The following is a 22,051-nucleotide window of genomic DNA, read 5'->3' on the forward strand; positions in this document are numbered from 1 at the left end:
AAAGGACCTAAATTTCATTACTCTTTCTGTTAGGAAAATAGTATTATCTTTAGCCTTCTTGTCAAATCTCAGACTAGACAGTTGCATTCTGTTTTCCTGAATTGCCCACCTAATTTCATGTAGATAAGGCATTCCTCGTGACTTCCTGCCCTAAACTATTGGTTCGATTCCTTTATGCTAATGTTCAGTGCTGTGTTTCATAGATGAGTATGTTCAAAATTATCTGCAGCAGTGTATGATTTCATAAGTGTTTAAGAGACTTCAAGATGAAACATGCTGTATATAAGAATGAGTTTTATTATAGCTGAAAAAATACATAAATAGACGTGATTTTATTAAGAAGATATCACTTACTGAATGTCATGAACTGTTCATTGTAAGTCCCGTCTGGGTGCAGTATGAGGTATTACTCATACTTAAGTTTTCAGTGGGCTCAAAACTTCACCCAGAAAAGTCTTACCATGTTTGTGACCTTTTGCTCGTAACCTGTACAGTTTTTGCAGAAAATTACTATGATGGGTTCAACTAGGTGCTTCAATTAAGGCAACTACCTTTCAACAGCCTGGTTCAATTTTTAGCACTGCCCCAATAATCTGATATTTTTTATTTTCATGTGAGCAGAAATCTATGCATTGATACATGAAGGAAAGACCTGATGAAACTTAAAATCATATGCTTGCAGAATAATATATATTTTTTTTCTTTTTGTGGAACAGCCAAAAAAGTTCCTTTTGTTCTACTATAATGGCTTACAGCGGAGCAATATTCCCACAGTGATCTCTAAATTTCAAACATTTGTTTCAGAAATTTTAACTAATAAAAGGGGGGCAAAAAGGGTCGTAAAGTAGATAAAGTGCATAATTAGTGTAGGAATTAGTAACCTTTCATTTCTGTTTTTCTACCCATCTCTGAAGTATTGAGCATGCACCATAATCCTTAAATGATCAGTATTAATCACTGATTTTAGAAGATGCCTATCTATTTAGGATTCTTTTCAGTACTCTTCCTAGCCTTTTGCCATCGCAAGGTGAAAACCTTTCTTTCTGCATTGAAGTGTTAAGATCCTATTGTAATTTTGTTGCTGCAGACGGCAATTTTGAGAAGACACAGAAGACCTAATGAGATGTTCCTTGGGGCTACATCCTTATGTACCAACACATTCACACATTGCACACAGTGCTTAGGTTTTCTATCTGTTGCTGTAAAAACAGAAGCAGATCCCTCCAGTTTACACCTTGGTCTCAGTGCTCTGCTATTGACACTCAAATTTTTGCAAATTGTACTCACCTAAATAACCCAAAAGATCTAGAAGGACTGAATATTTCTGTCTTAAGGGTTTCAATGCATTTTAGTTTTGTAGTTATTGTTGGTGGTTTCTTTATAGTCATTCTTGGCAGCTGAAAGGAGAGTGTCTAGTTTTCTGAGTGTAGAGAAAATCCAGGTAGCAAAAGGCTAGCTCATCCAATTGCAAATTCAACTTGCCTGTGATCCCTTTTTCAGGAAGAAATAAGGATATATAGGACAGATGATGCTTAGAACCATGAAACACTTCTTATGACTATTGTCCCAATTATTTTAGGCATCTGAGTTAGCTACTGAATAATAATAATAATAATAATAATAATAATAATAATAATAATAATAATAATTATTATTATTATTATTATTAATAATTATTATTTATTATTATTATTATTATTATTATTATTATTATTATTGTTGTTGTTGTTGTTATTATTATTATTATTATTATTATTATTATTATTATAGACAAATATAAGCTGTGTGAGCATATAAAATTGAAGCGAAAATTACATTAAAGGAGTTGCATGTCATGCACCTGCAAATGAATGCTAGGTTCTTTCTAATATTTGGATTATCCATTCTTTACTTTCTTGAACAGTAAACTAAATTCCCAGATTTTACACAGACGCAGTATAATTTAAAATGTAAAGAGAACTTTGAAACTGATACAGTGTCAATCTTCACATTACTGCCTATATTTTCCTTATTATACAAAATGCCAGAAAAAGTTTTGGGAGTATTTGTAATAAATTGATAAACTTTTCCTTCCCTTCCCTTCCCTTCCCTTCCCTTCCCTTCCCTTCCCTTCCCTTCCCTTCCCTTCCCTTCCCTTCCCTTCCCTTCCCTTCCCTTCCCTTCCCTTCCCTTCCCTTCCCTTCCCTTCCCTTCCCTTCCCTTCCCTTCCCTTCCCTTCCCTTCCCTTCCCTTCCCTTCCCTTCCCTTCCCTTCCCTTCCCTTCCCTTCCCTTCCCTTCCCTTCCCTTCCCTTCCCTTCCCTTCCCTTCCCTTCCCTTCCCTTCCCTTCCCTTCCCTTCCCTTCCCTTTCACTCTAGTAAAGCAGGGACGAGGGACCTACTTCACCATATTTTAGCGGAGTTTTTGGACACTGTGCAATTCAAAGGAAATTAAGTGGAGTAGATAAAGTAAGGCTAAAGTACTCACTCAACTATTCAAAAGACAAAACATTAAGAAAAATGCTTTTATTCTGTCTATACTGTGAGCAGTTCATAGGTTCAGCTATGCAAATTTACTCATTGACCTAGGACCCCATATTTCTCATTTTGTAGTGAAGAAGGTAATCCAAATTAAAAGTCATGCTTCTGAATGTTTCCATTTTTGGTAAGTAAAAGAAACACAAGCAAATGCTGACAAAAAGTGTACTTTTAAGCTCTCATATTGTTCTTTGAATAGGTAAAAGCATGACATTTTGCTTTTACTGAATATAAGAGAATTTTAAATATCCTAGTTAAAATGTAATTGGAGTTGTAAATCAGAGAATCATAGATCCATGTAGTTCTTTCTAATTTCCTGATCCTAGATGAATATTCAGGATTGCTGGACAGTTGAAAAAGTCTAGTCCTAGGAGTTTCCGTCCTAGGAGAAAATCCTTATTCTCAGCTGATTTGCCTGGCTGTGTAGCACAGAGCACCACGTAAGAGATTCCAGTCAGTAGGTTACAGTGCACTGATCATTATGAATCTCAACACATTTCAGCTCCAAACTTGTGCTAAGCAATATTCCCACTCTTGCATGCTCTCAAACCAGTTCTCTAATCTACCAAAGACAGACACAGTCAGATGGGTACACTTATACATGACAATAAATAGTTTTTAAAACATCATCATATTTCCAGATAACTAGATTTGTTCAAGGATAAATAGGAAAATGAAAACAGAAATTTTAGTAGTAGTTTGCATCCAACCAATGACTGCGAGTATTCCAGACTCTTTTTATCTAAATAACTGAGCAAATTTCTGCAGCAAGAGAAACTGAAATTGATAAATCAAATATGCAATACCAGCATAAAAAGTTTCCAAAATACTGTTGCAAAAACAGCATGCTGAGTATGGTAGAACAGATACAGTATTATTAATGGCAATGTGCAGCACTGTAGTTTGCTGTTGGTTTTACTGGTGAACATGAACAACTTTACATTTTTCAGAAGATTTTCTTCTTTTTCCTGCTACAGAGAAACAAGTAGCAACTTCTTTCAAGAATAGGAAGTTCTTAGGAATGACTGAAATGCTGGAGGGATGTGCAGACTACTGCAGTCATAAGAGGTGGTCTAAGCTAGCCTCCCTCAGGAAGCAGATTTAACACCACCTGCCACATTGTGTACTGCAGTACATTTCCCAAGTCAAAAAAAATAAATAACAAAAAATTGCTCCTTAAAAAAAAAAAAAAATTAAAAAAAAATGTCACGCTTTGAAGGTGATCAAGGACAAGAAAAATTGCCAGTGTCTACTGAATGACTCAAATATTTTTATGGTTTAGGAAATTTTCCCACTCACCCCTTGGCACAAGCACAAAGATGGTGGAGCATTAACATCTATACTTTCTGATCAGTCTGGGCATAAATACAAGCATCCTTTGGTGATTTTCATTTTGTTCCTGTCTTCATTCCTTTCACAATTTTATCCATATTGAAGAGGAAAATTCACTAAGTCACTAGATTTCAAAAGATCATGGAAGGTGAGGAAGTAATTCATATTCATAGGCAAAAATAACTTTTCCTTCTGTCTTTTACTGTATTTAAATGCTAATAATTGAAACCACTTGCCAAATGCATTTAATCTCTGACAGACCAACACATATGTAATGTCCTAATTTACAGCTTGCATGTACAGATGTTCACACTTAGTAAAAGGACACTTAATAGCATTTTAAAATTAAACGTGTGTTGATTATAGGTGTTTCTAACCCAAACAACACAGCAACTGAATTGATAAATGTCTTCATGCCTCACCATGTTTCATGCTCTAACAACATTTTTGTAACAGATCAAAAAAATCCCCAGTACTTCAGTTACATGTACATAAAATAAATGTTATTTAAAAAGTCTGAATGAAATCTTTCATTATTATTATTATTTTTTTTTTAAATCTATGATCTGATTCCAAGTTGAAACACTTAGATTGCTACTAGGTTTATGTAGCCGAAAGCAGAACCACAGTTTGTTCACAGACATTGCTTGCTGTCTGCAATTTTTTTTTATCCCTTTGCAAAACTTTGAACCCCATCCAGCTTTGACACACTGCCTCTTCAGTTAATAACTATCAAGTTTCCCCTTGTCTCCTGTCTACTTTTCTTTGAGGCAATTGCGCACTCAGCACCCCGAGATAATAACACACATCTATAAGATAAAAGCAATGGCATTAATGTAATTGTCTGCCTTTCTCTCTTTAGCCTAATCTTTTTTTTCCTTCAGTTTTGACTGCATCTGTGACACCTGTTTTTGTCTCCTCTGATCCTACGACAGGTTTTCCGCTGACAAGGTTTTTGCCTGACAGAGATTCTGCCAGACAAGAGCATAATAAAATATGAAGAACTGCTTGTCAGAGTTTCTGCCAATGCTCACATGAAATAGGGGAAAAAAAAAAAAAAAAAAAAAAAAAAAGAGTGTTTTTTTTTTTTCTTTTTCTTTCTTTCTTTTTTTTTTGTTTTTAAAGGGGCCCTGTGCTGGTCACTTTTGGCCTGTCAGGAAAACAGCCTCCTTGGCCAATTCCTGCAAGCCAAACAGGTGTTTTCTTTTATAAACATAGAAGAAATTGTAAATGAATAAATAAATAAATCTTCTATAGTAGAAAATATGATTGCATAAAACAAACAAACAAACAAACACTTTATCCTAACTTTTACATTGCATAACCTTTTTTGAAACACAGAATTGACTCTTAAACAAATAAATATAGTAGAAAGCTTTTTCCCTTTGTTGATAGCTAATGTGTTCAAAGGAAAGAGCAATACAGGACCATGCCATTCCATGTTCTCAGAAAAACATCTGAGCTACCTGCATGGTCATACTTCATAAATGAGACAACTGACCCTGGGGACCATGATAAGGAAGATCATGGTCTTCCTTATCCTCTTCTCCTCTGCAGGACTTGGATCTTGCTGTGCTTTCTTGTCAGAATATGCATTTGTGCTTGTGTAAAGGAGGATTTCAGGACTGGTGATTGACCTGATATAGATGAATGATGGGAAGGTCCCAACATATAATTGCTTTTGTGTTTGTTGGTATCATCTGTTGATAAAACCCTGCTAGAGAGAGCAACTACTGACCAATGCATATGCACCAAGCGGCCTTCACTGGACTGGTTCACTGGACTTTCTAGACATTACCCTGCAACCTCAGTCCATTGACCCAGAACCACTACTTATACTCAGGCTCTTCACTGTCTACCTAAGCTACACCACAGGTGTGCCTGCCTGACTTCTGGATGTTCCTCAGACCCATGTTGCAGCATGGTCTCTAGCCCTGTCTGTGACATAACCTTTTTTGTTCCTGTCTGAAGCCCCCGCAAGGACCCTTGGACTGACTTAAAAAGTCTAAAAGCAGAGGATCAGGCAATTCCAAAACATTGGAAGTCAAGCAGGTGGGGCAGAAGGCTGGCCTGGCTGACCAGGGATCTTCTTCTGGAGCTTAGGCAGAAAAATAAAATGCTGGACCCTGCTGGAAGCAGGGTCAGGCAACGTGGAAGTTATACAGGTGCACTGTTCGCATTTGTAGTGAGAAAATTTGTGTGGCCAAAGCCCAACTAGAGTTGAAGCTGGCCAGGTCTGTGGGAGACAATAAAAAGGGTTTTTTTAAATATGTGAACAGAAAAAGGAGGACCAAAGAAAACATAGGTCTGCTATGTGATGGGAAAGGTCACCTCACAGACAAGGACATAGGCAAAGCAGTGATGTTTAATGCCTTCTTTGCCTCTCTTCTACGCTCATGATGGGCTTTGGGACTCAGGGTGCCCTGAGCTGGAGGACCATGATGGTGGAAATGATAAACTCCCAACCAACCCTGAATGTGTGCAGGATTTGCCACTCCGCCTCGATCCATAAAAGTCCATGGGTCCAGATAGGATTCATCCCAGGGTGCTTAGAGAGCTGGCGGATGCCATCGCGGGACCTCTTTCAATTATTTTTCGATGGTCTTGGGAATCTGGAGAGAACCCAGTAGACTGGAAGCTGGCAAATGTTGTACTAATTTTCAAGAAGGGCAAGAAAGAAGACCGTGGCAATTACAGGCCTCTCAGTCTCACATCGGTGTCTGGTAAAATTATGGAGATCATCCTTGAAGTTGTTGAAGCACACCTGGGAGACAATGCAGTCCCAGTGGTTCACGAGGGGTAAGTTCTGTTTAACAACTTTGATTTCCTTTTATGATAAGATCACCCATCTAGTTGATCAAGGGAAACCAGCTGATGTGATCTTTTTGGATTTCAGTAAAGCTTTAGACACAGTTTCCCATAGGATCCTACTGGACAAAATGTCCAGCATACAGCTAAACAAAGACATCATACGATGGATAAGCAATTGGCTGACGGGCAGGGCTCAAAGGGTTGTGGTAAATGGGTCTGCATCACTCCTCTTCAATGTTTTTATAAACTGTTTGGATGTAGGAATAAAAGGTTTTTACAGCAAATTTGCCGATGACACTGATCTTGGAGGAATTGTGGACTCTGTTGAGGGTAGAAAGGCCTTACAGAGAGATCTGGACAGATGGAAGAGCTGGGCGATCACCAACCACATGAAGTTTAACAAGAACAACTGCCAGGTCCTGCAACTGGGATGGGGCAACCCTGGCTATACGTACAGCAGGAGTTGACTCCATGATCCTTATGGGTCCATTCCAACTTGGGATATTCTATGATTCTGTGATTCTATGACTTGCTCCCTTCACCATGTCTGAGGCTGGTGATATACCCTTTTCATGGTTCTGCCCTCCCGGATCAGACCCTGGGGGACTGTGTCCATGAGTGCAGACATGGTCTTTGCTGGAATTTTCCTTGGCTCACAGTTCAGACCCCCTTGCTGGGCAGCCCCACTCTTGCCACTTGACACATGGATTGACAGTACCCTTCCTTCTATTACACTGGCTAGTCGTTCACCTGCAATCTTTCCCATCTCCTAGTCTTCAAAATCTAATATCTCCTTCCTATAAACCATTAACACCTCCCCTTAAAAATGGTGAAATTGAAGCCAACATATATTTTACTGGGACTAACACCACCTGACTGACATACTGTATACAATGAGATAGCAACCTGGTTGGTAGTTATGGATTCGTGGGCAGAATTTGGAGGATTTCCATCTTAATCGAGCTGCACCTCAAATTACATTGGTGATTCATAAGTTCACAGAAAAGTATAGGTTGGAAGGGATTTCTGGAGATTTCCTTGTGCAGCCTTCTACTGAAAGCAAGGCCTTAAATCAGGTTATCTAGGGCCCTAAGTTTGTCAATTTGAAGGTTCATTATTTACAGTGAGGGATATTCCACCACTTCTTTAGAACACTTGCTCTATCTTTTATGCAGCCTTGAAAATTGTAATGAAAATGCAGCAGGCACAGACCACCTGTTAACACCATTCTGTTAAAGTGGAGTACTGAAGCATCATTTTACAAAGGCAAGAGCATGGTGATGTTTAAACCTGTGGTGGCACATGGGTTCAAGACCATGAGATGCTTTCTCATGTGTGCTAAACCCACTCAGTCTTCTGAGGAAAACTTCCTGTCCATAAGTTGATGACAGCTGAAGATGTTCAGATTCTTGGAAGACAGGTTCATACAGCTACCACTGATAACATCAATCTTTCCTACCACCACCCCTCAACCAAATAAGACACTTGCAAAGGACTGCCATAAAATTCATGTGCTGCAAACATTTCACAAATCTCCTGTTAAATATCTCTCAGAAAATTTGATTGTAAACTGTTAGAATATAATTAGAGAAGTCATTGAGACTCATATTATAAATTCTTACATTATGTTTTCTATTTCTAAAATCCAGATGGAAATGGGATAGTAAAGTAACATTGTTAAATTAACCTGAGACAAGTTTCCTCATAATGGTGCTACAGCTAAAGACAAAATTCTTCCTGGGAAGTAATAAATAAATAAATAAATAAATGAAATTCATTTGAATTTCACATTTGCAAAACAGAAAGCTGAAGTAAAATTACCCGTGGTATCATCATTACTTTGTAACATCTGAAAGCACTATGAATTTTTTATTCTTCCAGTCAAATCCCATTTTAACCTTATGAAGCTATATAGAATGGAGTAGTAGGGTTTGTTTCATTTAGAGCTCTTTCAATTTGTGTTCTGCTTAACCTACTGAACTCTAGTTAATTAAGACGTTCCTATAAACAATTAAGCTTCTTGTAGGATCGTTAAGAAGATATAAAAATTTATGATGTAATAAAGTGTAATAAAATGATAAAGTGGTTAGTACATCACAGTAGTTCATGTGCAGCAGTATAGTGTTAAAAGAGACAAGTATGCAGGTACTATGACCTAAATGTCCTGAAGAACTGTGGATGCATATCACAGAAGAAATGTCACCATTGCTGCCCCAGAAATCTGCTGGCGATTTGTACCCTTATGGGATTTATCCTGCTCATAAGGGAATTACCCATCTAGTTCCAGACACTTTTTTGCTCCTGATGTTATGCTATGTAGTGAACTTCTTATCGTAACACTTAAGGGGCAAGATAAGGGTTTTACTGACTACCTTTTCAAAAAGTGGCCTCTACTATATCTGGAAAGAGGGATTCCAAGTGCTAATAAAAATCATTGTTTCTCTTGCCTTTGCTCTATTTTGTGTATAGCAAGTCTATTTTTTTCCTTACTCGATTCTCTCCTTAGGGAGAGGGCAAGTTATCCGAGTTAACTCCTAACATTTTAGTCTATGTTATTGGGTGTACTAAAGGAGATGAAACCTACTCTGTAAAAAGTAAATCATTTCAATAATGATGGGCAGCAAATAAGAATATCTTGCTCTTTTTGTTACATTCTCAGTCTAAACTTCTCTGGGCATTGTATAGCTAGTCTAGGTAGATTATAACTAGAAAAGTGGTCTTATGTATATTTCAGAGACTAGGAAATTGATGTTCAGGGAAGCAACTTGAGCAGGACTGCAAAATGTAAGGCAACAATGGAGATGGATAATGAATATTATGTTTTCAGTTTATATTATCAGGAAGATAATTGACATGGGCAGAGAAAAGTTGTATCTATGATGCACAGATTTCTGATTTTTTCCTAAAACACTATTCTAGAAATAAGTTATTCTTGCCCCAAACTTTGTGTCTATCTGAGCAACTTAACACATACGTGAAATGTCTAGAAACATCATCAACAACAACAACAACAACAAAAAACATGTTAAAACTCACCCAAAAAAAGAGAGAGCAAAGCAGAAATGCTGACAATTCCTTTTTAACCATTACAGAGAATTGCTTATTTTTGTAGCCACTTTCCTATAAAGTATACCTGCAGCAAGGTGGTAAATGAAGTTACACAGAACAAGACGATATGATGCCCACCATTCATACAGACAGAAGTTTTGTACAAGTCTTTCTAGATGTATATAAATCTTGTATGGAGATACGTAGACACTGTAAACAATTTCATGGTATTCTTCCAAAATGGGGCTGAGATAATTCACCTCCAAATCTGTTGCTAACACAAAGCAGTCTGACTGTCTGGTTGCAAACAAGAGTTGCCAATGAGCATCTGATAGTTTTAATCCCTGTTCCATGAGAGTAGAGTGTTATTAGACATTTAAGATTTTCATACAATAAAATACAATGAGAAAGGGCTTCACTTTGGGGTGTGAATATAGACCAATTCAGAAGAAAAGGGCGCTATGCTTCAGAATGGGTCATAGTCTGTTCAAGGCTTACTAGGCTTTGGAGCAGTCCTCAGCTGACTGTTTAATGTCTGGTTGGGGTAATCTCGTGTGACCACATCCAAGGGATATTAACATTTTCAAACCTGTGAGCCAGTAGAGTCATGAGAGGAAGATATAACTTCTTCCTGATTGAGTCAAACATTATGATATCCTGAGAGTGGCAAGGAAGAAGAAAAAAAATAATAAATCTGAATGGATCCAAAGTGTGTGTGAACATACAAGTTTCAGAGACTGTGTTTTTCCCATGGGAAAAGCCTTCCTCAGCACCTGTGAATGGTAAATTTCTATGAGGACTAAACACTTGACCATGCCGTTAAGTAAGTATCAACTGAATACAAAGATAAAAAAGAAAGTATTTTTATTTGATCTTGGGGCAATTATTTCCTTTATGTCACCTGTATCTGTCAGTTGTATCTCTTTTGCCCAGAAAAGCTGTGGATGCTCCATCCCTGAAGGCATTCAACACCAGGTTGGATAAGGCCCTGGAGAACCTGATCTAGTGGGTGGCATCCCTGCCCATGGCAGTGGGGTTGGAACAAAATGACCTTGAAGGTCTTTTCCGACCCAAGCTGTTCCATGATTCTGTGATTCCATGACAGACCTTTGAAACAATATTACTTGTCTTGGATGCCCTAGTGCTTGGCTATTTTCTTTTGCTTTTACCTCAGCTCAATTTGCATTAAAGATGATCTCGGACTAACCCATGGCAAACCCTGCATCACATCATTCCTACCAATATGGCAGGCTTTAAAACCAGATACTGGGTCAGACTACCCACAGGATAGTAGATTGGAACTTCTCTGTGCTTTACGGACCACTTTGGGAATTGCTGATGAAAGGGAGGAAAAGGAAAGACACAAGCAGGAGGATGGACTTACAAAAAGAGTTTACCAGTAATGAATCAGGTAAATTTCCTGGAAGTAACTGAGTAATGAAAAATATGTCTCATCCTTCAGGGACAAAAGGAAGTTATAACATGGTTTAAAAGGTTTTTGTTGGTAAAATACAGGAAAAGACAGACGATCTAAAATAGTTTTACTTATGAAGTTATGAAGAGTTGGCCTTTGCTATCAATGAATTGAGATAATTTCTTTGCCAAAAATCTCTATGTAACTAAAAAAAAATAAAGCTATAATGTCCTCAAGTCTTTTTAAAGCATTTTAAAGAATTAACTTAGCTGAAAACAAACTAAAAAGTATTCTTGTTATGCGGAAGTTTTGACTCTTTTTTAAATATTATGAAACAACACAAAAATAACCCTTTATTTTACCACTAAATTATAACAATAGGATTATATTTCCACTTTCCCTTTTTAGTGTTTATTTTCTGTTATCCCACTTTTAAAGTAAAGAATAACATGGCAGTTCTGTCAGCTTTTAGAGAGACTCTAAGATCTGTAACATGTTTTGATTTTGTTTGTTTTGTTTTGTTTTGTTTTGTTAGAGATGGCCCAAACCTGGATTTCTATCACTTGACAGTTTTAGACTGTGAGAAATGTAGAAACCATGCTCATTCTTATTTCAACATAGCTCTCCTCTTCTACTGCCGTGTAGCTCACATTTAAAATCTAAGCTTTCTTCCTAGATTGAGCCCATTCAGCAACTTCAGGGTAAGGGAGGAATGGAATTTCTAATATATCCACAGGATTCTTCTTTCTCTCTATTTATTTGCTCCTTTTCTTCCTTTTATTTTCTTGTATTTCACCTTTCTTTTACCTGACAACTTCACCAATTACCATGTAGAAATCACCACTCAGTCATTTGGAAAGAACTCACAGTCACATCATACATTTGGGTTTCATGACAGAGTATTCTCCACTTTTAGGTGGTCATTGTTTTTGTTGTTATTCTCATTTACAGCACGCTAATGCATGCATTATAAAAATAGTGGAAGCAGAAAACTTCCTTCACAAGACAAAAGTAACTCACATGGTGAGTCTCTGAGCATAAGCATTCATTGGGTATGAGGCTTTAAGATGGAAAGGAGTAATGGATTTGCCCTGTGTGATTAAATCTCCTAATGTATATTCTATCTAAACTTCAAGAAACTTAATCTCAAACGTATTTGAAAAAATGGCCTGGCTAAGTACCTGACTGGAGATGGAACCATATACAGTTCATACTCTGAGGTACTCATAGAGGTACTAAGGAGTACTTGAATATGTAGCCCTCATTGAACTGTGCTGATTGGCATGATGCAGAGGAAAAGACAGCAAAGATTGCTAGACAACTCTGGGACAAAGATCACTAGAGTGACCACCAGGAGAAGAAGGGAGGAGGACAACAAAAATATTCACAGAATACTTCTTTGGTAGAACAGATTGAACGGTGTGAAATTGAGATAGTCCAAGAATGCATAATATATCAAAAAGATCTAAAAGACATTGCTGCTGTCTGATGTCTGATTTGAATTTTATCAGTGATCAGTTTGAGGGTATGATACAGAACTAGCATTTTTAATTTTCTCTTTGAAACAATACACTAGTAATTTCAGACAAGTTTAATCAAATTATTCTTTTTCTTCCCCCCCCCCCCTTTTTTTTAAAGTCTCTGCAAAGTCTGAGATATTGAAACAAAAAGAAACAGAATGAATGTCATAGTAGTTTTAGAGTGCTATGATGTATTTCACCTCAACACAGTCTATTCATCCAAATCCCTCAAAATATCTATAGTTTCACACTAATAATAACCTATTCCCCATTATGTACAGCAGTTCTAGAGAATGTTATGATACTCTATGCAGTTTTGGGCTTCAGCCTTAAAAATGGTAGTGGTAGGATTACCACTATCATACAGGGGTGCATGGTCAAAACTTGATAAGCTGAACTTTTGCAAACAGAATCACTTATTTGACACACACACAAAAAAAAACTTTGATGAATCTTCTCAAATACAGACATCCTACTTTGGCACCTCCAAACAGATAAAAACTGAACTTGCAGGCAACTATTCCTTTCAAGATGTGTGCAGCTCATTTCATCTGAGCAAAGAAAAACATAATAAAGATGAAGGAAGCAGGAATAGCAGCAACAACAACAAAATAGGACAGTAGATGCTAAGTGTAATAATATTGTTGTGGCTTTATGCCTTTTCTTGCCCACTCCAAAAATTTCAACATTTTAAATGGCAATTGTTAATATTCATTAACCCTGCACAGATTAGTCAAGTAATGCATGAGAAGACTAAGTTCTAGGCCATTTTTTATCAACTGAGTTAATTATGATCCTAGGTTATTAGAACCGAATAAGCATGTTACTTCCTGTTGGAAACACCTATTCTTTGATGATTACATTCAGTAAAGCACTACTCCATATGCTAAGCATTTGAGTTAAAATTCATTGATAAAAATCAGAAGGTTCTTAAATAAGAACCCTTATTTAAAGCAGCAGAAAATAATACTTTCATTCAAGGAGCAACTTCTGAAAGTACAATGCCAACACTTTAAAGAAAATCACTTCTGAACAGCAACTTGATTCAGTCATTTTAAAAACCATGTGCTACAGTGCAATGAATTGTTCAGTCTACTGAATGTAGCTGTCAAAATTCTGGAAAAAAAATTTAAGATCAAAAATTCACATCACAGTCTCCAGGAAGTAATTTATAAGTCTGTGCTTTGAGAACTCATATGAAACATACATCTAACTAGTCTTGCTCTGCCATAAAATGTAAATACTCTAGATGAATGTACACAAAGTGTACTAAAAAATAAATAAATCAGAGCATTCTTTGCTCAGTGCAGTAGTAAAACAAAAAATCAGTAATAATATATAGCTGTATTAAGTTATCTACTTGGAATGTTAAGTGCTCAAGAGAAAGTGGTGCCTCCAAGGTACAGGAGAAGGTGATGCCTCCATGATTATAACATTCACCTTTCTAGTTTCTGTACTTGTGAAACAGAGCCCTGTGGTTATCTCAGATTACTTTTACATTCTGATTTTGAACTCAACAACCTCACAGAAAAGCATTTATCAGCATTTAAAAATAAAAAGCATTTATATTATTTATTTTAAAATATAAAAAGCATTTATATTATTTATTTTAACGTATACTGGTTAAAAACAAGAAGTGGGATACCCATATGTGAGATTCCAAGTGCACTCCTTCTTTCTATTACTCAACAGGAAGACACCCTGGAAAATAGCTAGATGAGTCTTCCCTACTGTGGATAAGCAAAACCTCAGATGCTGATTCTAAACAAAACCTGAAGTATGCCTGAACTTCAGAATTTTGTGAGGTTTAGTAATCCTTCCAAGAAATGTCAGTCTGGTTATATTGTGGCTGAAGATATTTTTCCAGGAATTAAGAGGAGTGAAAACAAGGATTGTCTCTAGACAATCGAGTACATAATACATTTGCAACCAACTACCATATGGGTGGCATTATGCTATTGTTAGGCAGGATGTACATACTATTATCAAGTATTATCAAGTGACACAGGACTGAATCATACTTACATTCCTGATTTTTTTTTTTTTCCAGGTATGTGAATGTTTTAAAAACTTCTCTGGCATTCTTTTCTGTTGAATTTGCTGAGCATTCACACTTGTAATAAGTCAGCAGTCTCAGGCAGAAATACACATAATCATGCACTAAGTAAGTAGAGATCAAGTCCATGTTCGAGGTACTAAGCTTCCAACCCGTGTCTCACAAATAATAAAATAAAATAATAAAATAAAATAAAATAAAATAAAATAAAATAAAATAAAATAAAATAAAATAAAATAAAATAAAATAAAATAAAATAAAATAAAATAAAATAATAAAATTCATAAAATATAATGCACTGATTGTCTGCTGGAAGGGGAGAATGAAGATTGTGCTTGCTTAGATGTCAATAGCCCAGACCATGAGAAGAAATCTTTAATTTCTTCTGCAAGCATAGTCTTTCTGTTTTTGTTTGTTTGTTTGTTCATTTGTTTGTTTGTTTTTATCCCCATCTTAGGTATTCTCCTTTGCCATGTAATTTTTTATTCAGCTCTGTCTTTCTCTCTCATATATATCCATATTGTCAAGGAAAATGAAAGTGAATGCACAAAATATATTTTATATATTAATAATATTAAAATATTATAATAATATTAAAAAAATATTTTACTTTTCCTTCCCACAAAAAAAATACACAAAAAGAAAGGCCTGCAAGTATGGTTTGATGCCTTACAAAACCTGGGGATTCTGATCCTTCTATTCTTTCTTCACCTACTTAAACATAGGGAAGAGACGTTCAACACACTGATCATGTGTGCATACTGTTACTGAGCCAAATAGGATACACTGCTTTCATTCTGATGTTCTTTCACTCTGAAGTTCTGAAAGGTTGACATCAATATGTCCGAATTTCCATTAGTCTCAGCAACTTATTGGCTGATGCATATTTGTAATATAAACTCTGCTGTGCAACCATATGATAAACCTTTTGCCTTTCTGCTAAGGTCTGATAGAACCACGTTACTTCCTGGAGGCTAGACTATATTTTTGAACTGTACACACGTTGTTGAACACCTGTGGCGTCTATTGCCCAAGTAATCGACCTTCATGTTTCCATCCTAGAAATCATTATAAAAAACCACATATTTGCACAGACCCAGAGTGCACCTACATACCTGCACAGATGAACAGGTATCACTTCTGTCTGTGCCACTCCAGCTCTTAGTATTTATAGAGACTGAGAAAGATGGACAGAATAGAAAAGACAAATGCAGAACAGACATTTCTTACCATGTGCCACCCAGCCATGTTTACACTGATCACAGGTTCTCAGGTTAATCTTCCCTGGCTGAAAACATTCACATGTGCAATTTACCAGTGTACAGCGGATGGCCTGGAAAAAAGAAACAGAAAATACATATTAACATCTTTCTCCCCTCTTGTACAAATTTGTTGTGAGAGCTACAGGGGTATTGTACAGTAATAAACATTCTAACTAACATACAGTAATAACTTCTAACATTCAAAGTATTGTTCATTCTTTTAAGTAGGGATTAATTTTCTTTCAAAAACATATATCAGTATCCCTGAGCAAAGCTTATTCAATAACATATTCTGTTTTTCCGTGAAGACGAATACTTATCTAAAGTGTTTGAAAGAATTGCTCTATTTCCTCTAGGATAAAAAGAAAAGAAAAAAAAAAAAGTGCAAAGACAAGGATTCTCTAGGTGTTCCACAAATTTTCTGATTTTGAATCACTTTCCTGAAGGAAAATGTTACTAGTGATGTCTTCCCAAAACAGCACATCAGCTTAATTAAAATGAAGCATAAAACAAGGAAATGAAAACATATAAAAAGGAATACTTTTTCCTCTCCCACCATGGTATCCAAAGGTTATTCACAATTTTCCTTTAGGAGCTCTCATAATGTGCAACTCCATTACATCAGAAAGGAGTCATGGATGGATTTGATGTTTTCCTAAAACAGGGTAAAATTATGGTAGAAGAATAGGTCTGTCTCATAATACATCTTGTAACTTTACTTTTCTTCTTCAATTTTTGCCAATATCTGGGCCTAACACTTCACTTCTTAGCATTCTGCATTTGTCAATCATGTACCATAGAACCACAGAATATCCCAAGTTGGAAGGGACCCACAAGGATCATTGAGTCCAACTCCTAGCTCCACACAGGACAACCCCAAAATCAGACCAAGTGTCTGAGAGCACTGTCCAAACAGTTCTTGAACTCCATCAGGCTCAGTGCCATGACCACTGCCCTTGGGAGCCTGTCCCAGTGCCCAACCACCCTCTGGGTGCAGAACCTTTCCTTAACACCCAGCCTGACCCTCCCCTGTCCCAGCTCCATGCCGTCCCCTCGGGTCCTGTTGCTGTCCCCAGAGAGCAGAGCTCAGCACCTGCCCCTCCACTCCCCTCGTGAGGGAGCTGCAAGCCACCATGAAGCCTCCCCTCAACCTGGGCTGAACAAACCAAGGGACCTCAGCTGCTTCTCATACGTTTTGCCCTATAGACCCTTCACCATTTCTGTAGCCCTCCTTTGGATGCTCTCTAATATTTTATGTCCTTCTCATACCATGGTGCCCAAAATATACGTAATTCTCTCTTTTGCAAAAGAAGGAATTATTTCAAAGCAGTGAAGCTAAGATGCCAGTCACATGCAGAGATCTAAAATTTGCTTATATAAAACACCTCATTAAAATCTTCTCTCCCTTTCAAAAAAGATTTCAAAACCTACACAGGTTTACTTGAGAGAGGCTAACTATAGTCACAGAAAAGCAAATACAAATTGAATGGGACTTTTTTAATGTGTAACAGATTTACGTTTTTAAATAGTGTAGAAGAAGACCTCTGCACTTCAAACTGCTACTAATAAATCTACGGCACACATTTAGATGTAATTTGCATGGAGATTTCTGAGACATAGAGGCTTATTCTGATCATTCACAGATTAACAATCTACTGTAACTACCAGAGATGCCAGGAAAAGATATCTCTATAGATTTAGATGCAATCAATGATTACACAGGGGCTAAGGTGGGGGAAGGGTCCTTAGCTCCTATGGCCGCAGACATACTGAAGCATTGTGAATTCTCTTGCATCTTCCAAACAATTAACACACCCCCATACACACTCCATCAAAATCAAAAAACAGTTACCTTACCTATATCATCTTAAAGAAAATTACATTCAACATTAATTTGCCCAAGCTAGATTCCTTGGTTACTGACAATAGAAAACATCCGAATTTATTTTGTTTTCTCTCTTATCTATCTGCATCACACAGCATTTAAAGCCATTTGTACTTCACCAATCCAATTAGAACTTGTATTTCTCCAATAAATTTCTCATACAGGTGTCCTTTTTTTTCCCTGTCTTAATAGTTCTTTTACTACCTTTTACTCTCAAAAACCTTGCAAGGGAAAAAATACCCTGCTCTATTATGCCTGACACTTCAGGGCCTCAGTCCCAATGTCACCTGTCCAATTACTCATTAGCTAGGTTATAAAACACTGCTGTATGTATGCGTGATTAAAAGAATTAGCAATATGAAATATAAGGGTACCAGAGTGCTGACCGTGCAAGAATAATATATGTGTTTGTGGGATATGAGGAAAAAATTCTCCAGAAAGGTCCTGTTTCATGTTCAATAGTTTATTGATTCAATAATATATCAGGTCTCCACCGGTCAGTAATGGTGTTCTTTCTCTAATATGTTCATTAATTAATGAACTCTGTAAGTAATTGTACTGCAAAAAGAAAGAAGGCCTTACAAAAAGGATTTTTATGTTACCATAAAAGGATTTCTCCACGTTTTGAATTTCTCCACCAGTGTGACAAGTATTTGCTGTACAGTATGTATAGTGTGAGTAATATCCTTACAGCATATGTACACATACTAGATGAAATTGTGTCATTTGGTAGAGTTTCTTTATTAAAGCTCATCCTCATCAGCATTTCCATTAGACCTCTACATTTATTTTTTTTTTCTTCCTTAGAGGTCAACAGGTTGCCTGTAAAAATTGGATTCAGCTTGAACCTGAAATACAACGTTTCAGGCTAAGAGTGAATTTTATTACACACTTTCAAAAATGATCTATTTAGCCATTATAAATTATGCGATGGGGGAAAAAGAAGTCTAGAGGTTTCACGTTTCTTTTCCCAGTGTTAAAGAGGGTATTGACAGTGCAAAGTGTTGAAGGGCACTGAGAAACTAGTAAGCTTTCTATCTTTTATACATACCCTCCAAAAATTCATCCAAACTGTACAGAAACATGAAAAAATCTACTTGTTCCTCAGATAACTAAATCCAAGAAGTCTTGTATCCAAGAGTTTTGTATTTTTACTAAGCAATATGGATTGGCATGAGAAACTCTGAAGACAAATAGCATGGCCCAGACTTCAGCCTGGCCTTACTTGGCTGCTTTTCCTGCAAAACAGATGTTGATGCCAGGTTGTAAACTGGTATCAATACTTTCCCAGCCCATCATGGAAAATCCCATGCATACTTCTCAGTGATGAGGATAACTCCACAAACTGCAAGATGCTCATTTGGGACTGAAGAAACACGTATTCTATTCCATATTCCTATACGGTTTTACGCAAATCACTCTGTAAGCCTGATACCACATTCCCTAAACAATAACATGATACAATGACAGTAAATTGCTGCTGTCAATGTAAATGCAACATAAGTGATGGAGGCTCTTGAAAATCTCAAGTAGACTTTAGTCCTTATTTCAAAGATTCATTTTTTCACTTTACTCGGTTAATCCAGATCACTACCTCAGATCACTACAATCCAATACCAAACCAGTGTAACCCTGTGGAGAGAAGATTCCAGTGTGTGACAAGTGTATGTTCCTACACACACAGAGTGTAGGAACAGAGTGTGCATGAATGAATACATGGACCTTCACAAATGCAACCAACATATGTATGAGACTTGCAAGGATGTATATCTGAATTATTAACAATATCTTTTTTTTTCTTTCTTTTTTTTTTTTTTTCCCCCAATAGCATTTAATTAACACATATGAAACACTAAGAGCATGACAGGATCAGGAATGACCCAGAACAGAATGGGAAGATGAAAGTATTGTGGATTCATCTAAGAATTCAAGGCTTTTATGCTGTGCCTCCACTCCCCAGTGGCAGCATTTTAAAGAAGAGAGAGGATAAAAGTCCAGTAGCTGGTGTGCTTGTAGGTAGCAGCATGGATTGGCATTAGCTGTGATTGGACATCTGTTACTCCTTAATTTGACAGGGGTGGGGTCTGGAGGGTTGCAGAGATCTGGAGAAATTCTGCAGCAGCTAAACATTGTAGCCATTGTTCAACCCTGTTAGAAAGTAGGTATAAAAATTCAAGGGTGTAGCAGAGCTAAACTTTTGCCAGAAAAGTGCTTTTGAAAGAGTACTGCTAGGCTTTCCAGAAGCCACCCAGCGTTAATTCTACTTTTGTAATGTGTCACTAAAAAGTTAATGGAACAGGGCACTATGTGTACGACACTATGGTTTAGAGATGGAAACAGAAATTTTTCCTGACTAAGCCTTTTCTCAGAAACTCCTCCAAGAAAGACAGACAGAAGGAAAAGTAAAGAAACCAAAAAACTTGAATAGAGAAACAGCAGAATCATCACATGCAGGCTCCCCACATTCAAGGGGATAGGAAACCATGTATTCAGAGGACAGCTTGCACACTAAAGCCCTTAGCCAACCTCTAAAACATGGTTTCCTGTAGCAGCTTGAAAGGTGCCATGGCGTTCTTCCACACTAACAACCTGCAGATAATAGCAGTTCTCAGATATCTTTATACGTCCCTTCCATGGAGCTCCTCTCATAACACTTCTTGCATGTATACCAAAAATACAGTGGCCTTTGAGGATATTTTATAATAGCAGTGGATGAAATGGATTGGATTGCAATAGAATTGTTTTAAACGATTTAAACAACTGATTCCTTAAATCTTAAATTAATGCTATTAAGGGTTAAAAACAAAATACCATACACTAAAATAAATTAAAGGTTTTATCACAGAATCACAGAACTGTAGGGGTTGGAAGGGACCTCGAAAGATCATTGGGTCCAACCCCCCTGCCAAAGCAGGTTCCTCAGAGCAGGCTGCCCAGGTAGGCATCCAGACGGGCCTTGAATATCTCCAGAGAAGGAGACTCCACAACCTCCCTGGGTAGCCTGTTCCAGTGCTCCGTCACCCTCACCATCAAGAAGTTCTTTTGCATGTCAGTATGGAACTTCCTGTGCTCTAACTTGCAGCCATTGCCCCTTGTCCTATCCCCACCAACCACTGAGAAGATGTTGGCTACATCCTTCTGTCCCCCACCCCTCAGATATTTATATACACTGAGGAGATCCCCTCTCAGTCTTCTTTTCTCCAGGCTGAACGGATCCAGGTCTCTCAGCCTTTCCTCATAAGGAAGATGCTCCAGGCCCCGTATCATCTTTGTGGCCCTCTGCTGGACTCTTTCCAGGTGATTCCTGTCTTTCGTCTATCGGGGAGCCCAGAACTGGACACAGTACTCCAGGTGAGGCCTGACCAGGGCAGAGTAGAGGGGGAGGATCACCTCCCTTGACCTGCTGGCCATGCTCCTTTTAATGCATGCCAGGATCCCATTAACCCTCTTGGCCACAATGGCACACTGCTGGCTCATGGTCAACCTGTTGTCCACCAGGACCCCCAGATCCTTCTCCTCAGAGCTCCTCTCCAGCAGGTCATCCCCCAGAGTGTACTGATACTTCGCGTTGTTCCTTCCCAGGTGCAGGACTCTACACTTGCTCTTATTAAATCTCATTTGGTTTCTTCCTGCCCATCTCTCCAGCTAGTCCAGGTCTCACTGAATGGTAGCACAGCCTTCTGGCATGTCAGCCACTCCTCCCAGCTTTGTGTCATCGGCGTACTTGTTGAGGGTAGACAGTATTCCCTCATCAAGGTTGTCGATGAAGATGTTGAACAAGACCAGGCCCAGCACAGACCCCTGGGGAACGCCACTAGTCACAGGCCTCCAGCCAGACTCTGCTCTGCCGATCAACACCCTCTGAGCTTGGCCAGTCAGCCAGTTCTCAACCCACCTTGCCATTCACTCATCTATCCCACATTTTCTCAGCTTTGCTAGTATAATGTCATGGGAGACAGTATCAAAAGCTTTGCTAAAGTCAAGGTAGATGACATCCACTGCTCTCCCCTAATCTTCCCAGCTGGTGATGCCATCATAGAAGGCAACGAGGTTGGTCAAGCACAACTTCCCCTTGGTGAATCCATATTGACTGCTCCTCATAACCTTCTTCTCTTCAAATTGCTTGGAGATGGCATCCAGAACAAGCTGCTCCAATACCTTTCCTGGGACAAAGGTGAGACTGACTGATCTGTAGTTTCCCAAATCCT

At 37.8% G+C, this 22,051-nt stretch overlaps 1 protein-coding gene across 4 annotated transcripts in view; it reads right to left on the reverse strand.

Moving 5' to 3' along the window:
• The window catches only part of BNC2 (basonuclin zinc finger protein 2), a 348,609-nt gene that overhangs the window by 105,801 nt on the left and 220,757 nt on the right, over positions 1-22,051 (reverse strand). For all 4 annotated transcript variants that reach the window (XM_082784296.1, XM_082784298.1, XM_082784297.1 and 1 more), the window contains one exon: positions 15,927-16,029. In XM_082784296.1, the coding sequence (XP_082640422.1) occupies positions 15,927-16,029 (103 nt within the window). The remainder of the gene's footprint in view (positions 1-15,926; positions 16,030-22,051) is intronic.

This window comes from Aythya marila (assembly GCF_965140915.1).
Source record: "Aythya marila genome assembly, chromosome: Z".
NCBI classification, from domain to species: Eukaryota; Metazoa; Chordata; class Aves; order Anseriformes; family Anatidae; genus Aythya; species Aythya marila.